Source organism: Balaenoptera ricei, chromosome 2 (assembly GCF_028023285.1).
Source record: "Balaenoptera ricei isolate mBalRic1 chromosome 2, mBalRic1.hap2, whole genome shotgun sequence".
NCBI lineage: Eukaryota > Metazoa > Chordata > Mammalia > Artiodactyla > Balaenopteridae > Balaenoptera > Balaenoptera ricei.
In genome coordinates, this window is record NC_082640.1 from 18,381,324 (window position 1) to 18,399,951 (window position 18,628).

Consider the following 18,628-nt stretch of genomic DNA (forward strand, 5'->3'; position numbering starts at 1 on the left):
GGAATGGAACAAGTGCTCAATAAACATGTCTGAGCCAAATTAAAGAAAATGATGCTGTTATTAAAATAATAATAATAATAATAATAATAATAATGTGACTGCAGCTAGGTTTCAGTCTCAAGTTCCTAGTACTGAGAAATCTCTGCTGACACTACACACTACTGCTAATAACAAAATGCCTGAGGACAATCGCCATTTGACTGTCCCCTTAAAACGAAGTGTTGCTTAATATTTTGAAAGAAATTAAGCAATCTATTAGGCATTCCAGTGCAGGGACTATCAGAATTCTGAAATACAGGATACAGATTCTAGGATTCCACTATTCCAGGTGAGTTTCTGACTTTATACTATGTGCCTTTATTATATTAAATAAGCTCTTTCCTGGGTGGCAGTCAGGTGCTTGCCATCTAAGATCAAATTGTTATAGCACTCACAAATTTCTCAAGGCTTTCTGAGTGGGATTTTCTGCACGTGTCTTAGAAATAATACTATCACTGCCTCATGTCTGAGGAGTCATCTCCCTGAGCTGTCTCTTTATAGCCTTTTACACTCAGTTGTTTTCCTCAAAATCTAAATTTCATGTTACTCTCATTCAAATGTTTTGACTCAGAAGAACTTGAGTTCCTTTTCCACATTTTAACACTAATTTCCTAATTAAAATGTTATTAGGATTTTCCATCACAGTGAAGGCAAGTATTAAGCTGAAGGTGTGCACCTTTGGAGGAACCAATAAAGACTGGTTAGAATGACTAGGTTAGAATGATTGCAAATTTCTGCCACGTGGAAACGCTATTTGTCACATGCCTTTAAATACCATCTATTCTATATAGTTGTCATTTCCAAATTCATACCTCCAACTCCAATCTTTCCCTTGAGCTTCAGAACTATATGTCCAATGACCTACTTAACATCTCTGCTTGGATGTCTCAAAGGCATTGCAAAATCAGTTAAATGATTTTGTCTCAATAGGAAAGAGATTTGACTGTCTCCAACCCTGACATCTTGCATTTAAATGAAATGGACCTCCAAAGTACCCCCCACCTAGCTCCAGTTAAGACTCTAAAATCACCCTCACTCTACCTTCTCTGCCCTCACTGCTCACACCTACAATGCATTCTTCCCAAAGCAGCCTTCTAAAGATACACCTCTAATTATATCACTTCGCAGTTTGACAGTTTAAGGGCTTTTTATTACATTTAGTAGCAAATCTCAAATTGCTTAATATAGTCCTTAATACCCCCCCTTCCTCTCCAACCCCACCATTTCCCCCCTCCCAGCTGCCTGCTGCATCCACGCCACGCTCGTTCGCTTAGGATCCAGGACGCTTTTTTCCACGTCAGGTTGCTGTACACGCTGCTCCCTCTGCCTGCAGCTCTTCCCAGATCTGGCTCCTTCTCAGCCACTGGAACCAGCCCTCCTGTCTCCTCCTGAGAGCTGTCCTTGCCCAGACTCACTGCCTGCAGCTCTTCCCAGATCTGGCTCCTTCTCAGCCACTGGAACCAGCCCTCCTGTCTCCTCCTGAGAGCTGTCCTTGCCCAGACTCACTGCCTTTGGAGTCTCTTTTCCTCACTGCAAGGAGAGCTCTGTGAGATAAGAGGACACCCCCCCCAACACGATATTCCCTCAGCACCTCCAGCTGTTTCTCCGGTATATTAGAGACTGAAAAGCGTTTGTTGAATGAATGTCAGAAAGATGAAATGAATGAAGGAATGAGTGAATCTGTAAGATCTGCTTAACCTTTGCTCAAACAGATGCTGTAATTTTAGTCTGATACATGAACTTGAGGCATCCATAATTGTGATAATAATCAATAACTGTGATAGGAATCAATAATTGGGATACAATTATACATGGCACTAACCTCCTGGCATTTTAACAAACACTCATATAAGAAGATTACATATAAGTGATCTAACAAAATTAAAGACAGTCGTTAAAATCAATATATTTTTACTAGCTAAACTAGCCTCTTTCTCCAACCCCAACCAAAGATAAAAATGTTTGTTATCTGGGACCAGTCAATCGCCCAAAGAAGCGAAAGAGATCTGCAGATTCAGGAAGTATATTTGGTTCTCCCTCTTCTCAAACCAAGGACACTACCATCTATCCAACTCTCAGGGCTGATACAAAGTTACAGCCGTATCCTGCTACAGTGTATAGCACATGAGGCTTCAGTTTTATTAGTTGACTTATTTTGGAATTATAAGAGGATCAAAGGGTCCAGGATCTTCCTATTTTCCTTGTCTTTTACTATAAAATCCAGGAGGAAAAAAAACCTGCTACTTTCTACATAATTATACATGAATACTGTATGAATGAATGAACGGGATGATCTTGTTTATCATCTATAATTACTTCTTCAATTATTCAGAAAATATTACTGAGGAAGAAACCAACAGTCATCTACCTTCCTCCTTCTTTTCCTTTTTGTGATGAAAACAGTTTATTATATACCTGAAAAGCTGAATTGTATACATTTCGCTCTAGATAGGAGAGAGAAGAAAACCTAGGCTAAACATTTTAAAAGTTGAAAGTTATTATAAAACAGCTTTTCACAGCATTTATTCTGGAGCACTTGTTTTGAGATGTGCTGTTTTTCTGGAGAATTGTCAGTGTTGGCCAAGTAATATTTTAAAACTGTAAACAAGGCCTTCCTTCCCCCTGCCACCCAATTTTAACTGAGATGTAATTGACATATAACATTGTGTAAGTTTAAGGTGTACAAAGTGTTGATTTGATGCACTTATTGCACTGCAAAATGATTATAACCTTAGTATTAGCTAACACCTATATCATGTCACATAATTACCATACCTTTTCTGTGGTGAGAACATTGAAAATCTACTCTCTTAGCAACTTTCAAGCATGTAATACAGTATTACTAACTCTAATCACTATGCTGTTCATTACCTCCCCAGAACTTATTTATCTTAAATGTGCACCCTTCAACCAACATCACCCCTTTCCTCCCACGTTTCGGCCCCTGGTAACCACCATCATTATAATCTCTGTTTCTACGGGTTTGGCCTTTTTAGACTTCACATATAAATGAGATCATACAATACATATTTCTTTTTCTCTGGCTTATTTCACTTAGCATAAGGTCCATCTATGTTGTCACAAATGACAGGATTTTGGTCTTCCTTATGGCTGAATAATATTCCTCTGTGTGTGTGTGTGTGTGTGTGTGTGTGTGTGTGTGTGGTTATCCATTCATCCGTGGACGGCCGCTTGGGTTGTTTCCATATCTTGGTAATTGCGAATAATACTTCAATGAACATGGGAGAGCAGACATTTTTTCAAGACAATGTTTTCATTTTCTTTGGCTAAATACTCAGAGGAGGAATTGCTGGATCCTCTGGTAGTTTTAGTTTTGATTTTTTTGAGAAACTTACATACTGTTTTCCATAGCGGCTGCACCAATTCACATTTCCACCAACAGTGCACAAGGCCTCCCTTTCCTCCGCACCCTCGCCAACAGTTGTCGTCTCCTGTCTTCTGATAACAGCCATTCTAACAGGTGTGAAGTGATACTGTGGTTTTGAGTTGTGTTTCCCTGATGATCAGTCATGTTGAGCACATTTTCAAGTACCTGTTGGTCATTTTGTATGTCTTCTTTGGAAAAACATCTATTCAGTTCCTCAGTCCATTATTTGATCTGATTGGTTTTTTGAGTTCTTTACATATTTTGGACATTACCCCTTATCACATATATGGTTTCCAAATATTTTCTCCCATTCTGTAGGTTGCCTTTTCCTATTATTGGTAGTTTCCTTTGCTGAGCAGAAGCTTTTTAATTTGATGTATTCCCACTTGTTTATTTTTGCTTTTGTTGCCTTTGCTTTTGATTCCAAGACTTTTGGTTTGGTTTGTTTTGGTTTTTAATGATACAGTCCTTGTTGGCTCCTAAATACTAAAAATCAAAACTGGGATCTTTGCTTCTTTTCAGAAAAGAACATACATACTGATAGCATACTAGGAATCCTCAAATTCTAAAGATGCAGAAAATAACATATTTCTTCCCTCAACTGTTACTGAGCACCTATTATGTAGCAAGCTCTCTTCAAAGCGACAGGAATGTAAAATATGTAAATGAAAATGAATATCTACAGAAATTCATTTTATAAAACAAATACCTAAGATAGCCTGGCTTATATGTTTGTTTTTAAACCATTAGAAACTGGTATTTAAGAATGACTAGTTCACCTAATTCAATGAATGGCGGTAGCAATGGTGACCAACAATGATGACAGTTGTTATTACCATTTCCTGGGGTCCTATTTTTGCCGAGCACAACGCTGAAACTTTAACACAAATTCTCAGGCTTAAACTTAATATGACCTTGTAAGGTAGGTACAATCATTAACCTCCCTTTAGGGATGGGAAAACTGAGGTTAGAGAGATTAAATACTTTGCTCATAAAGTAAAGAAGTCATGGGGCCAGAATTCAGACACAGGCAGTGTGGCTTCCTTCCCCCGACCCCCCAAAGAAGATGCGCCTTGCTGATGGAGCAATAGAAAAGCAACATGCAGCAGACCAGGGGACCAAGCCCTAGCCTACAATTAACATGATAACTGTCCCCCACTCCTCCTGACTCACCGGGCGGCTCCAGCCAAGCAAAGTCCTCACTGCCTCCCTCAGGAAGGCTGACAAGCCAAGACTCTACAGAGAGTCCCCACCTCCAAAGCTCCCACTGCTTCCGAGGGGCCCTGCAGGGCCCGGGCCCCCTTTTCTGTTCCCTTGCACTAACACCCCTCACCCATCACCACCTCTGCTACACCTGGCCCTGTGCTCCCCGACCCACCCACCCACAAACTGATGAGCTGGGGGCGAACCGGTACTCGTGAAATACTTACATGTTGGGAAATAATCCCTTTGAGTTAATTAATTAGCCATTTAATGCTCTACTTGGCATTTAATTTAAATATTTTCTTCTTCAGAACCTAAGTCAAAGAAATCCATTTAGGAGGAAATTAATCAAGGCATCTAGTTAAACGCAGTCTGTTTATACAAATTATTTCAATTCGAAGTTAGCAAACTCTTTTTTTTTTTTTAACATCTTTATTGGAGTATAATTGCTTTACAATGGTGTGTTAGTTTCTGCTTTATAACAAAGTGAATCAGTTATACATATAATGTGGCAAACTCTTTAAATCATTCCTTCCCTACGCCAATTCATACTAAAGTTAAAAAAAAAAAAAAAAGATGTTTATATTCTAACCTCAATTTAGAACTGCCTAATGCTCTCTTCATATTGGAATTAGGCAGAAGGAGAATTATGGAGAAATTAAAAAACAGAAAGTAACAAAATCCCCAGTTATTCACCTACTCTACCCTCAGAGATAACTATTTCAGTCAGTCCCTTAAACCCTTTCCAATGTACATAACTGTTTGCACTAAAATTAGACCATATTTTGAATGTTGTTTTAATCCGATTTTTTAACAAATTTATATCAGATTCACACATCTGTCTGCGCTTCTGTTCCAAATATCCAACTGCCTAACTGACACCTCCAAGGCACCCCAACTGACTAAAATCAGGACTAAATCCTGATCTCCTCACTGGGTCCCAAGTCAGCGCCCCCTCAGCACGCATTCCCTGCCTTGGGGAATAACCTCACCGTCACATTTACCTATTAAGCCACCACTGATCTACCTACTCCCCACCTCTCCACCTTCTCCTCCATATCCGTCTCCCACCTCCCCCAAAACCCACACACTGGCCCCCCCTGGGTCCACTCTGCCCCCTGCCCATTCATTCCTGACACACTCAGCTGGGGATATTTCTCACATGTAAATCTGATCCCCTAACACCCCCTCGTTCTCACCTGGCTGTCCTTCAGATTCCAGCCGGGTTGCATTTTTTTTTAAGGCAAGTCCTGCTTCACCCTGAGCTTGGTTGGGCACATCTTTCACAGTACGGTTCCTTTTCCTCAGAATCATTATCTATCAGAAATTCTGACTCTCACAATAGATCATAAGCCCCAGTAGAGCAGGAAACATGGCTACTTTCGTTCAACAATGTATCACAGCACTAAGCTCAATACCTGGCACACAATAGGTGCTCAGCAAACAGATTACATTAATTAAAAATACTGAAAGAAAAAAAAAAAGACTAAAAGTCTTTTCTTTCAAAGAAAATTATTATATGTGCTATCTCTTAAATTATTATTATTATTCGGGCACCCTGGTTTGAAAAAATTCTCTACCTAACCTTTATCCAGCGGGGGGAGGGGCACTCAGCTTTGGTTCCACACTGCAGCTTTGACTTGTCTATTCCATAAATGCCTCTGTGCTAGCTTTCACTGACATGTAGAAATTGCTGCTTGCCCACAATCCCAATACATTTTAAAAGTTTCTTTTTCTCCACATTCTTCTACATGAGGACACTGGCCAGACTGTCCCCCAGAGAATCCTGGCTTCTTTCCAACAAGCAGCAATCAACAGTCTCCACAACAACCCTTCACGGTGCCTGGACTCCACTCTAAACACACAAACTCTTCAAAGAATTTACATTGCTATCCCATCCAACCCTTCGTACAAAAAGCAGGACACCAATAGTGGAAGATTATTTCCCAAGGTCATCCCCAAAACAGAACACACATGACATCATTCTAGGTCAAAACAAAATGACACCCCAGTGTGACAGAGGAAATGCTTGATGCCACATCTTAAATCATCTTCAGCACCAAAGACATAAAAGAGAAAACAATGGTGTGAGTGAGAAAAAGACACTCTTCTTGCTGATCCCCCCCCAACCGCCAAAAGCACCCTTCCCCCCCACCCCCCGACTCTAAGTGCTGGTCACTTCCCCCTGAAACCTGTTTCCACCCAAGGTCAGTGCGAGGTGCCAGACTGGAGAGAGAAGTGAGTGAATGCCCAGGATTTTTACTCTGTCGTCTATGTACTAAGTTTACTGTAGTTCACAGAGGGAATGACGGGAGGGACAGAGAACTGAGAGAGGCTCACCGATAGTAAATTATAAATAACGAAGAGCAAACGAGGAAGAAATTCAGACAGAACGCAGCAGCACTCAGGAAGGCTCGCATTACGGCTGTTGTAAACGGTGCTGGGGATGGTGTGAAATCCACTTCAGCTTTTCACAATTTGGCGGAATGTCAATGAGAAGACTGAGAATCAGATCCTAAGAGTAAACAGAGCAGCATGACAACCCTGCCTGGAAACAGCAATGTCCAGACGGGATGAACAAACAGGGCACGTCTTCATGCCCAAAGTAGACCTAGGATGGTCTATGTCTCAGAAAATCAAACCTACTCCAAGAACACAAGACAACCCACACTCACACCATTTTGAATACATTTGGGTAAACCCTGGAATTGGAATCATATAGGCACTAGATGAAAACTTCCTCAGTGCTGTGCATTGAACTCTAATAACTAAAGGATAATTAGCAAAATTACAGCTAAATAGATACTTCAATTTTCTTCCGTGATCATTTGAATTATTGCCTCTTAATCCTCATCTCCCTGTATTAAAAAATATTTTTTCATAATTTTACAGATTCAGTGACCAGGTATAAAATCTGTATCTCTGAGAGAGTTTTCCCCATTACAGAGACTGACAGGAAGGCAGGGCCACTGAAGCCTTGTTTTCACAGTTTGTGAGCAGAAATAGCACCCTGGGGTGGGGTGGGGAATAAAATTCAGGTGCCCAGAGGAGTTTCCTAAAACAGGACATGTTTTTAAAGAGGAATTTTATTGTTTAGGAGAATGTTTTTCTAACCTAAAAGCAAAATAGGTGTCAAGATCCTTAGCCAGAGAAACTGCCAAGAAAAGTTGAAAACACTCCAGGGTGATTAAATCAGAATCAAGTTTCAGAACCATGGAAAAGAGCCATACAACTCACTACACACAATCCCTCACTTTGAAAAATGCATCCATCAACACGGGTGAATTTGGGTGCTGGGATTCTGGATTAATTATATTTTCACAGTTATAACTTAAAATGGGTCCTTTAAGATGCTCCTTCAAAAATTTAAATTAATTATACACATACACATATTTAAATATTTCTGAACAAATAAAACAATGATTTAAACTATTTTAGTCAGCAGTACCTTGTACCCTCTACCGTTTTTCTATTTGAAAACTGAATTTAATCCACATGATGTAAAACTGTCTGAAAACTTATTTCACTTACTAATATTTAAAACCTTTTTCTCAGGTTAAAAGATTTTTTTAACCTACATAGGATATATAATAAAAGATTCCAGAAAATGTAGATTTATCATCAAATTCACATAAGAATATAAAATCTAAAACACAGTTTGTTTATCCTATGATTTCAATATGCAGCTGTTTTAGATTACACAGTTTCCTTTACCTTTGGTTTTTATGTGCGATCTAATGGTTGTGCTGAAAGAAAAGTGTATTATTTTCAGTTGCTGAGTAACAAATTGCCCCCAAATTTAAACAAGAACATCAAACCCCTTAACCTGGTTGATCTTTATAGATCCAACAGCTGCAGAGTCCACGTTATTTTCAAGTACACATGAAATGCCCACCAAAAAGGCCATAAAATAAGTCCCAATATGGTTTTAAAGTTCTTTTTAAAATCCTATGGCTGAACATCTACATCACAATACTCTACCTACTCAAAATATGTACTGTGTTTGGAGCGTGAACACTGATGGGGGTGCAGGGAGGAGCGTTAGTTGTGCCCCATGAACCTGCCCGGCGCGTATTATACCATGTGGGCTGAAGAATAGGGTAGGATGGCACCACCTAGGGGAAAAACTACATTTGTGTTCAATCAGAAAGGAAACAGGTTTCATTATCTTGTAATAACCTGTAATGGAAAAGAATCTGAAAAAGAATATATGTATATGTATATAACTGAATCACTTTGCTGTACACCTGAGTCTAACATACATTGTAAATCAACTACACTTCAATTAAAAGAAAGGAAGGAAGGAAAGAAGGAAGGAAGGAAGGAAACAGGTGGAGAAACAGGAATGCTCACCACTGCTGCTGGGTGCAAAAGACATACACAGGACCACTCAGCTTCCTCCACAGAAATCCAAGAATCCAAAACAGGACGCATGAAAGAGCACATAAATCCCTAAAAGAAAATACTGTGCAGCTATGTCGGCATAGCTATGGTTAATGGATGTGGAAATGTATTTATAATCAACTCCAAAAAAGCAGGCTACTACTCAATCCTTTTTATTTAAGAGGAAAAAAGTGTGTGTCTGTCTCTGAAGGAAAATAGCGTCAGGATGCAAAGCCCACTCAAACAGCGGCAGTAATGAGCTTTAAGCAGCAAGGGGGTCACGGGTGACTATTTCCTTATTTGTATGTTTCTTTTCCCTCATAAGAAGCTGTATTATTTTATAGAAGAAAAACAACCAAAAAAAGAAAAAGAAAAAAGAAAAGGAAGAGGAAGGGAGAAGAGAAAATATTAAAAGTTCAATACAACACATTAGTTCATCTCTTTCCAGCATTATGGCTGGGAAAGGGCAACCTGTTTAAATTCTTCATAAATTTCTGTAGTTTAAGCTCTGGAGCTGAGCTGCACAATAAGATGACTATAATTTAAGTCTCTAGAGGATGCTCTTCATGTGGATTGCAGGAAAAGGATTTGAGAGCCACCCTATTCCTGGCTCACAGAAGAGCCTGACAAGGAGAACTGACCCCAGGAGAAAGAGCAGCAAATCACAGACAGGCAGGAAAGTTCTGCATTTTTGACACCACATGCTCCCAGCCCACGGTAGCTGCAGGGAACAAACCCCACGACGGCAGGGGCTAGTGAATCAAACATCCGTGACGTTACACAATACCTGGTACCCCGGAAGTTTCCATTTTCCTTAAGATTTCAAGAAAACACATAAGACACCGGCCGGTTCTGAGCCAGGCGCTATGCTGTCAGGAATGCAGGCGGGAATAAGCACAGCAGCCGCGCTCGCCCAGCCCACAGCCCCGGAGGCAAGGGGCCAGCGGTTGGAGAGCTCCCGGGAGGAACAGGAGTGGGCACTGGGCCATTTACCTTCCTCGACCCCACGCAGTCACCTCGCTGTGCAGCCCACGCTGAGCTATCACAGGCCGCGAAGAACAGGTGAGGATGTGGCCGCCAGCCCTCCCGGCATCTCACAGCAGGTCAAACACGAGGGGGTGTGGCCACAGGCTGCTCTAGTTGGATTCCAGCAATCAAGAATCCGCTGACTCCTGTGCCAGAGCCCAACATCCTGCCACCGATTCCTAACACGTTCTGAGTCACTCCTCTGCCTCATTCCCTCAAGGAGGACAGACAGGAGGGTGGATACAGGCCAGTGATGCCTCCATCACAGCCACCAGTGAAGGTGCTGCTGCAGTGTGACGGCACTCGGAGAGGAGCCACGGACGAAAGGGCGGCTTCCTGAAAGCCAAGCCCACCGGGAGGAGGCTGGGATGCAGCCGGGCCGTGCCAGCTGCTGGGATGGGCCACCACGGGGATCAGAACAGAGACCTTGTATGTCGCACATGGAAACAGTGAGCATAATGACAGGCCTGAGTTGTCGGGAAAGATGTTACATTTGGTTAAAATAAGGGGGGGATGGCATGGAAACCTCTTAAAGATATTTCCATTTAAAACGCTGCAATTTTAAAAGTTCAAAACCTAGTATTAAGTCCCAGATATCAAGAAAAGCATTATACCCTGGGAAGATTCATGATACTTATTATAAAACAAACATACCAGTATGAGTGGCCCAAATGTCCTTTAAAAATACATGTGTCTGAAACAGGAAGGAAAGTGCTCCCCCCACACGTGCCCTCCCCCGCCTTCACAGAATGCGCTCAGAGCCACTTTCCTGGACTTGCACTCACTCTGTCTTTATCATCCGCCACGTCACAGAGGATGTCGTCGAGATCGAGAATCCCTCCGTCTCCATGTTCCAGTCGATGCACTTGTATCCAGTAGTTTGGATCCTGTATGAAAGAACAGACAGCAAGTTAGCACCACCAAAAGGGAACACAACAATTTTCACGGGGATAACCTCCTGCCATGAAAGGGAATCGAGCTCATCAAGAATATCCCAACTGACTGAAAATTCAAGTGGCTCCCTATCCTTGGTTGAGTCAATTTTCTTTTTTTTGATGATGGAGTCACTCCTGCATGCACGTCCCTTTGGCTCAGACGCCAATACACTATTGTGATAGGAACTGCAGAAACGAGCAAAACTCTCTGCACACGAAATATTAATTCCTCTGAAGTATGCTGGGTTTCCCATGGTCCGATATGAAATACTTATTAATCCTCCCAATCCAATCTACTGAGATATTCTAATAAGCAAGCAACATATACTGTGTGTCTGAAAAGCTCATGTCACAGCCTATCTGAAGAAAAGGAGGTTGCCTGCCTTGGTGGCTCAAAGTAACCCCTACAAACAGGTCTAAATATACTGACACAGAAGAATGTTAAGACCACAAGTGAACAAAGCAAGCTCAGAACAGCATGTGTGCTTGAGTCTATTTCTGTAAAGACAAAGTTACATACACTTGTATGCGTGCATACGGTAATGTCTCCAAGGATGCACATCAAAATTTGCAATGTTTATCCCTGGGGGTGGGACTGGGGGAGAAGGAAGAAAAAAGACTTCATTTTAAGTGTTACACACTTCTACCTGGGGTGTGTGTGTGTGTGCACGTTCATGCATGTGCACACACATACATACACACACATACATATACACACAATGTAACATAAAATCAAGCTCTAAAATTATGTGAAGAGAGAACATAGTTGTTCTTAAACTTCTATAATCATTCTCTTGTGTACTTAAATGAAAATATACTAAACTATACCTTTTGCCGTTAGCTACTAAATCATCCACAGCACAGAATTACTAATAAAAAGTTCAATTCAAGGTAACACTCCATTTTCCCAGCCTAACCAGTGATGTTTGGTACAGTTTTTTCTTAAAGGAAAGGCTGGGATAGAGGAGGCACAAGATTAATGAGAGCTAAAATACAGATTCTGGACCCTACTCAGATCTGCTGACTCTGACCTTCCAGGGGTGGGGTCAGGCGATCCATACCCTTGAAGCCCTCCAGGGGCATCTTTAAGAGAGCCATGACTAAGAATCACAAAAAATGGAACACATAACAAATGAAGAATTATCAATCCCTGTCATTTCTAACCAGCACAGAAGGCAGTCCAGCCCCTAATTCTCAAAGTTATTAAACATTATCATAAAAACTACTATACCAATAACCCAGAGTTCCTTTGTACCCTTATCTATCTAGATTTCTTTAATAGATTCAGTGCTGGAATCAACTGTTCATCTAGAACACGGAGAGTAAGCTTGTAGAAAACACACACACCACCACACACCCACACATACGCACACCACACACACACAAAACACACACCACACACACACACCACGCACATACCACACACACACCCTTGGCATCCCCTTCACTCACTGGTCCTTACTCTGCGTAATTCCCTGGTTACAATGTCATCCAGAGAGTTCTTAAGAAACCCGCTGCTGTGAGTCGAGCCAGGCTCCAGAATTTGTCATTTCTAGAATCGTTGAGCTGTTGAAGAACAAAGTCCTGAAACAAACTATACTCCTACTCTTCCTTACCAAATGGTATTAACTCTCCAAGAGAAATGGAGAAGAATGAATAACCTGGGGGCAAATAAAGAGAAAGTCATCATCCCCAGCCACTCACCACAAGCAAGCTGCAGGATGACCTAATCAACCTAAATATCAGCTTCCACTTCTAAAGCAACTTTATGCACCCAAAAGCAGGCTGACCTCTAAAACGTATAAAACACATTCTTAAAGCCTCTTAATCCTCCTCACTCTTTCCGCATGAGATCACAACCTACTGCCTTTCTATAAACACTTGGAGCTACTCCTTTGAAATAAATTCCCTCCTAAAGATTTCCCAACCTCTTAAATTGGTACTTGAAAACCTGCTAGGGTCCAGCCTCTCTCCCACCACTTCCCCTCTCACAGCCCGCACTGTGCCCTGTATAACTGCACCCCTCTTCCCATGCCCAGTGCCTGGGGACCCACCTTACCCCTCAGGCTGACCATTCCCATCCATCAAGACTCCTCAGCTATCCTCTTCCCCAAGAGCTTCTCCTGACCGGAACACCCCAAGAAAGGTTAGAGCTCTATCTCCAGCCTCACTGTTAATGTCTCTAAAAACCATAATGGTATGACGCAAACTAATATATAGAGGATGGATAAACAACAAGGTCCGACTGTACAGCACAGGGAACCGTATTCAATATCCTATGATAAACCGTAATTGAAAAGAATATTTTTTTAAAAAGAATGTGTGTGTGTGTGTGTGTGTGTATATATATATATATATATATATATATATATATATATATAACTGAATCACTTTGCTGTACAGCAAAAATTAACACAACACAACTACACTTCAATAAAATTTTTTAAAAGCCATAACAGTACGGAAAATAGTACTCAGATGTCAACTTTGAGCCTTTAAAAGCTGTATTTTTCCAAATGCTAAAATAATAGTACAAAATCTTCTGTTGACCCTACTTTGCCCTCGAGCTACCACACCTCGACCCTCTTGACAGCCAAATTTTTAAAATATCTGTCGTCTCAGATTCTTCTCCCATAACCCTGTTCCAATCAGGCTTCCTCCCCACCATGGTTCCAAAACTGTCCGTCAAGGTCACCAACAGCCTCCGTGTTGCTAAAGGAGTTCTCAAGACCCATCTTCCTTGGTCTATCAGCAGAATTCAATGCTGCTGGTCACTCCCTCCTCCTTGAAACACTCTGCAAACTTGGCTTAACATCCTTCAACGATCTGATCAAGGCTTGTCTAATTCTGAGATTCAGTTGTTGACTTCTGCCTCCAGAGAGGTCCTGATTCAACGGTCAGCTATGCCAAGTAGCCCTGACAACACCATATCAAGGCATTCATCAGGCTGGTGCTTATTAAATGTCACTCCATACCATGTGCTGAATGGAAACAACCATTCGGAGAGAAGGCACCAAGAGGGAATCATCAGTAATCTCAAGAGAGCACAGCACACTAAAAAATCAGACCTGAGCAGTGCACGTGAAAATGACCTCCTCCCGCAAGAGTATGAAAACCAGGAAGGAGGCTTTTTGCCACTGAGAAATACAACTCCTTGGAAGGGTAGTCTCTCAGGAGATTTTAACTGACAGCCTTCAGGCACACAATTCTCTCTCGACACCCAGAGCACTCGCTGTGTTTTCAAGGAACAGTCAAGTACCCGTGAGGGAAAACTTTCCTAAAAAATTTAGACCATATTCGTTGATTCCACTTTGTGTCAGTCTACACTAAGTTTGAAATAATAACAGAAATCATTGCTGTCCTGGCTGTAGAAACTTAGAAATGTACCTGAACAGAAAGCTGTGATAAGCCACTTTTAAAAATACCAAAAACATTAATTCTACAATCTGTAGACCTGTCATTGGGTTAAAAAACAAACATGACACAACACTCAATTTTTTTAAAAAAAGTTTCACTTACGGTATGTACATATAAAATAACCAAAGATTTAAACACTGATAATAAGTTTACAGTATGATGAACAAAAATCCATCACACATGAGCAAGAAATGAGAGACAAGGTTCGTCCAACAAGTGGCTGGAGAGAGGGCTACCAAGAAACAAATGTCCCCGCCAGACAAGCCTCCCCAGGATGGATCCAAGCCCAGAGAAGAAACTGGGAGGCAAAACCACACACAGAATCACTGCTTCTCCCCCAAGATGACTGGGAAAAAAGATGGAGGGAACATTTCTATGACCAGCTAGAATGAAAGCACAGAGATTTGATAAGATGCAAGTTGCAAAGAATGCTGATACCCACCCTATCCCAGGACACAGGAAGAGAATACAGTGCAGGAAAAGTCCTAATGAAAGACTGACTCCTATCCAAATTTCAAGAAATCTCTCACACTCCATAAAGAGCATTGTCACACTATACAACAAGATACTGAGCTTTTGCGAGTGGTGACCTGGGTAACACACAAGCACTGCATATTTTATGCCCATGCAAGTTTCAAGAAAAGCATCTACAAATAGAAACAGTACCCTACTCCTGCATTAACCATGGTGTACAGCAATGGTCTATATCCTGTCAAATCTTCACATGAGAATATACTTGTAAACCTAAGACTAGAAACTTCATGTTGATCCAAGAGAATTGAGTATTTACTATGTGTGAAGCACTGACAATCATTACCTACTGTGAGAAATTAAAATTTATCAGATAAAACAAAGAGTTAAAAAGAGACAGACCATGAGTCATAAGAAAACTAAACATAAAAATGCTTTGTGAGTTCAGAAGAGGAAAAGATTACGTTCACTGAAAAGATTTGGAAAAGGTTTGTGGTGAGGTTTTAGCAGAATCAGATGCCAGAAGAGGGAGGGTGGGAAGGAGGGAGGGAGGAAGGAAGGAACTTCCAAAAAGTAAAATACAAGTCACCACAACAAAGGGAAAAGGAATCAGAAATCAGAATGGGTTGGACCTTCTCAAGAGCAACACCAAAGTCTAGATGATAACAGAATGCTGACTTCAAAACTCCTAAGAGAAATGGTCTGCAACACAGAATTCTAGACTTCAGCCAACAGCTACCAGAAAAGTGTGAGCGAAGGTAGAAAAGGACATTTTTAGAAATGCAGTGTCTCTAAAAAATTACCCTCTCTGTCCCTTTCTCAGGTGAACACTAGAGGATGTGCACCAACAAAACCAAGACATAACCGTGAGTGAGGAAGGCATGGCATGTGAAGCAGGGGGCAGACACAGGAGAGAACTGCCGGGGGGCGGCCCAGCCAGGAGCCATCCCCAAGACCAGGCCGGGAAAGGACGCAACTAAACACACGCAGATGCTACTTAGCAGCTGGCAGAGCTGGGATGGAATCAGCTGCAAATTCACAGAAGACCAACCAAATGGAAAAAAAAAAAAAAAGTTGTTCATTTCAGGGAAAACACAAAACTTGTGAAGGAAAGAAAGAGTAATCAAAGTATCTATCATACATGGTTCAGCTATGAGAAGCTTTTAGTACGGAAAATAGTGTGAACGTCAAGTACTTAATCAAAATTATAACTACTCTGGGGGGAAAGAGGTCTAAAAAGTGTGTGTGTGTGTCTGTGTGTGTGTGTGTGTGTGTGAGAGAGAGAGAGAGAGAGAGAGGCAAAGCACACCAGAGAGAGAGAGAGAGAGAGAGAGACAGAGAGAGAGACAGAGAGAGAGGCGAAGCACACCCGGGGCAGTGAAACAGGGTTAAAACTTCCACATTGAGTCAAAAGACAGACCCCGCCCTCCCCCGGCCCTGCAAAAAAAAAAGAAGAACCGACAAAAGCACTCATACAGAAATATGGAGGAGAATATGGAAAGGATCAGGTACAAGAGTTGGAAACGGCAACCTCTGTAGGAGGTGCCGCTCTTTTTTCATGAGAATCCTGGCAGAACTATCTCACTCTGCACATCTATAATGTTCAGAAGCAAAAAGATGAGAAACCGTTTGAAAAACGCCTTAAAATAATGGGCATGGCACACGGCTTCAAGGTTAGCAACCGTCCGTCCCATGAGTCAAGGATAACTGTGTCTGGGGACAAATGAAGTCATTGGTAATGACATCACAAATACTGAAAGAAAGCACTTCCTCGTTCAAGTCAATATAAGAGCACAATCAATAGCACTGATGCCTCATGCTAGACACTCTTAGTTAAGCATCTCTCCAATCTACTTAAACCAAAAACAAGACATTTAAAATATGTTCCAAAGTTCTTTTTTTTTTTTTTTTTTTTTTTTTTTAATGAATCATTGGTATTTCAAGACAGATGTGGTATAGTCCTCCCTCCGTATCTGTAGCGGGGGTTGGTTCCAGGACACCAAAATCCACAGGCGCTCAAGTCCCTTGTACAAAATGGTGTAGTATTTGCATACAACCTACCACATCCCCCTGTCTACTTTAAATCATCTCTAGATGATTTATAATACTGAATACAATGTAAGTGCTATGTAAATAGTTGCCTGTGCAAGTGGTAAATTCAAGTTTTGCGTTAGGAACTTTCTGGAATTTTAAAAAATATTTTCAATTGAAATCTGTAGATAAGATTGAATCTGAGACGCAGAACCCACACATAACGGATACAGAGGGCCGACTATACGTGTGATTTTGACCTTAGCTACTTTAATCATTTCCACTTCAAAAATGCCTACCATAGGGGCTTCCCTGGTGGCGCAGTGGTTGAGAGTCTGCCTGCCAATGCAGGGGACACGGGTTCGGGCCCTGGTCTGGGAGGATCCCACATGCCGTGGAGCGGCTGGGCCCGTGGGCCGCAACTGCTGAGCCTGAGCGTCTGGAGCCTCTGCTCCGCAACGGGAAAGGCCGCGATGGTGAGAGGCCCGCGCACCGCGATGAAGAGTAGCCCCCACTCGCCGCAGCTGGAGAAAGCCCTCACACAGAAACGAAGACCCAACACAGCCAAAAATAAAAATAATAAATAAATAATAAATAAATAAATTTTTAAAAAAATGCCTACCATGTATAAATTCAAACCACAGGACCCATTTTCAATTTTGTTGCAGTAACATTACACAGATTTTTTGTTGCCTTCTCAATAAAGGCAGAAAACATAGCTGCTGTTCAACAGCAGATCACCATTAAATACTAGCCAGTGCCTCGTGGTAAGTGCACTCCGCTGCCCCCCACTTTTCCACCCCAAACCACACCCAACACCCAGGCCACCACCTCACCACCACAGCACAACAGAGCAAACCACAAACCTGCTGCCTCCCTTGAAGAGTGGATGGCTTCATTTAATATGTCAATCAAAAAAGAAAAAGGCAGCCTGAAACCAAAGGTGAATTCCAACTTCAAGGAAATAACATTCTGGCATTTTGCTTTATTAGAACCAGCACATAATCTCTCATAGGGTCGCATATTAGCCCAGTAATGCGGGAAATCAGCCCATTATTGACCTCTCTGCCTGTGATATCACTTTCAGAACAACACAGAGATCGCTTGAGCCATGGATGCTCCCCGATTCCTGCCCCACTCCATAGAAATCACGTACAAGAGATCACAGAGCTGGCTCGGGACGGAGCCAAGGCAAGAACGAGAATGCAGTAACCACCAGTTATATTTGCACTGCATTCATGTGCATTATCTAATGTGATGGGAGGGTTTATAATCCCTATTTTCAGATGAAAAAACTGAGACTCAGAGCGTTTAAGTTGCTGACAAGAAGTCACAACTAATAAACGCTGTCAGCCGGGACTCAGCCCTACATCTGCCGACTCATTCCCAGCACTTTCTCAGACCCACACGGATGGTTTCCAACGACACCATCACAGGCGCTTGTCTTCCTACAGCCCTTCCTCCCAATCTCTTCCCAACAGCATCATTTTTTAAATATTTTGCATAATGGGGAGGTCCATAAAATATTTATTTTAATAAAAAAGTTTTGCCTGTTTAAAAAATCAAGTCTGAAAAACCACTCATCTAAGTATTATACTACAGTTCTAATCTCATCCATGATTTGAAGCAGTGGTTCTCTAAGTGGGATTCCATCCCAGATCAGCATCACCTGAAAACTAATCAGAAGTTCCAAATCTCAGGCTCTACCCTGGTCCGACTGAATCGACATTTCTCA

General features: G+C 41.7%; 1 protein-coding gene across 17 annotated transcripts in view; it reads right to left on the reverse strand.

Annotated features, from left to right (window-relative positions):
• The window catches only part of PARD3 (par-3 family cell polarity regulator), a 631,899-nt gene that overhangs the window by 514,421 nt on the left and 98,850 nt on the right, over nt 1–18,628 (reverse strand). For all 17 annotated transcript variants that reach the window (XM_059911602.1, XM_059911622.1, XM_059911633.1 and 14 more), the window contains exon 2: nt 10,825–10,926. In XM_059911602.1, coding sequence (XP_059767585.1) covers nt 10,825–10,926 — 102 coding nt within the window. The remainder of the gene's footprint in view (nt 1–10,824; nt 10,927–18,628) is intronic.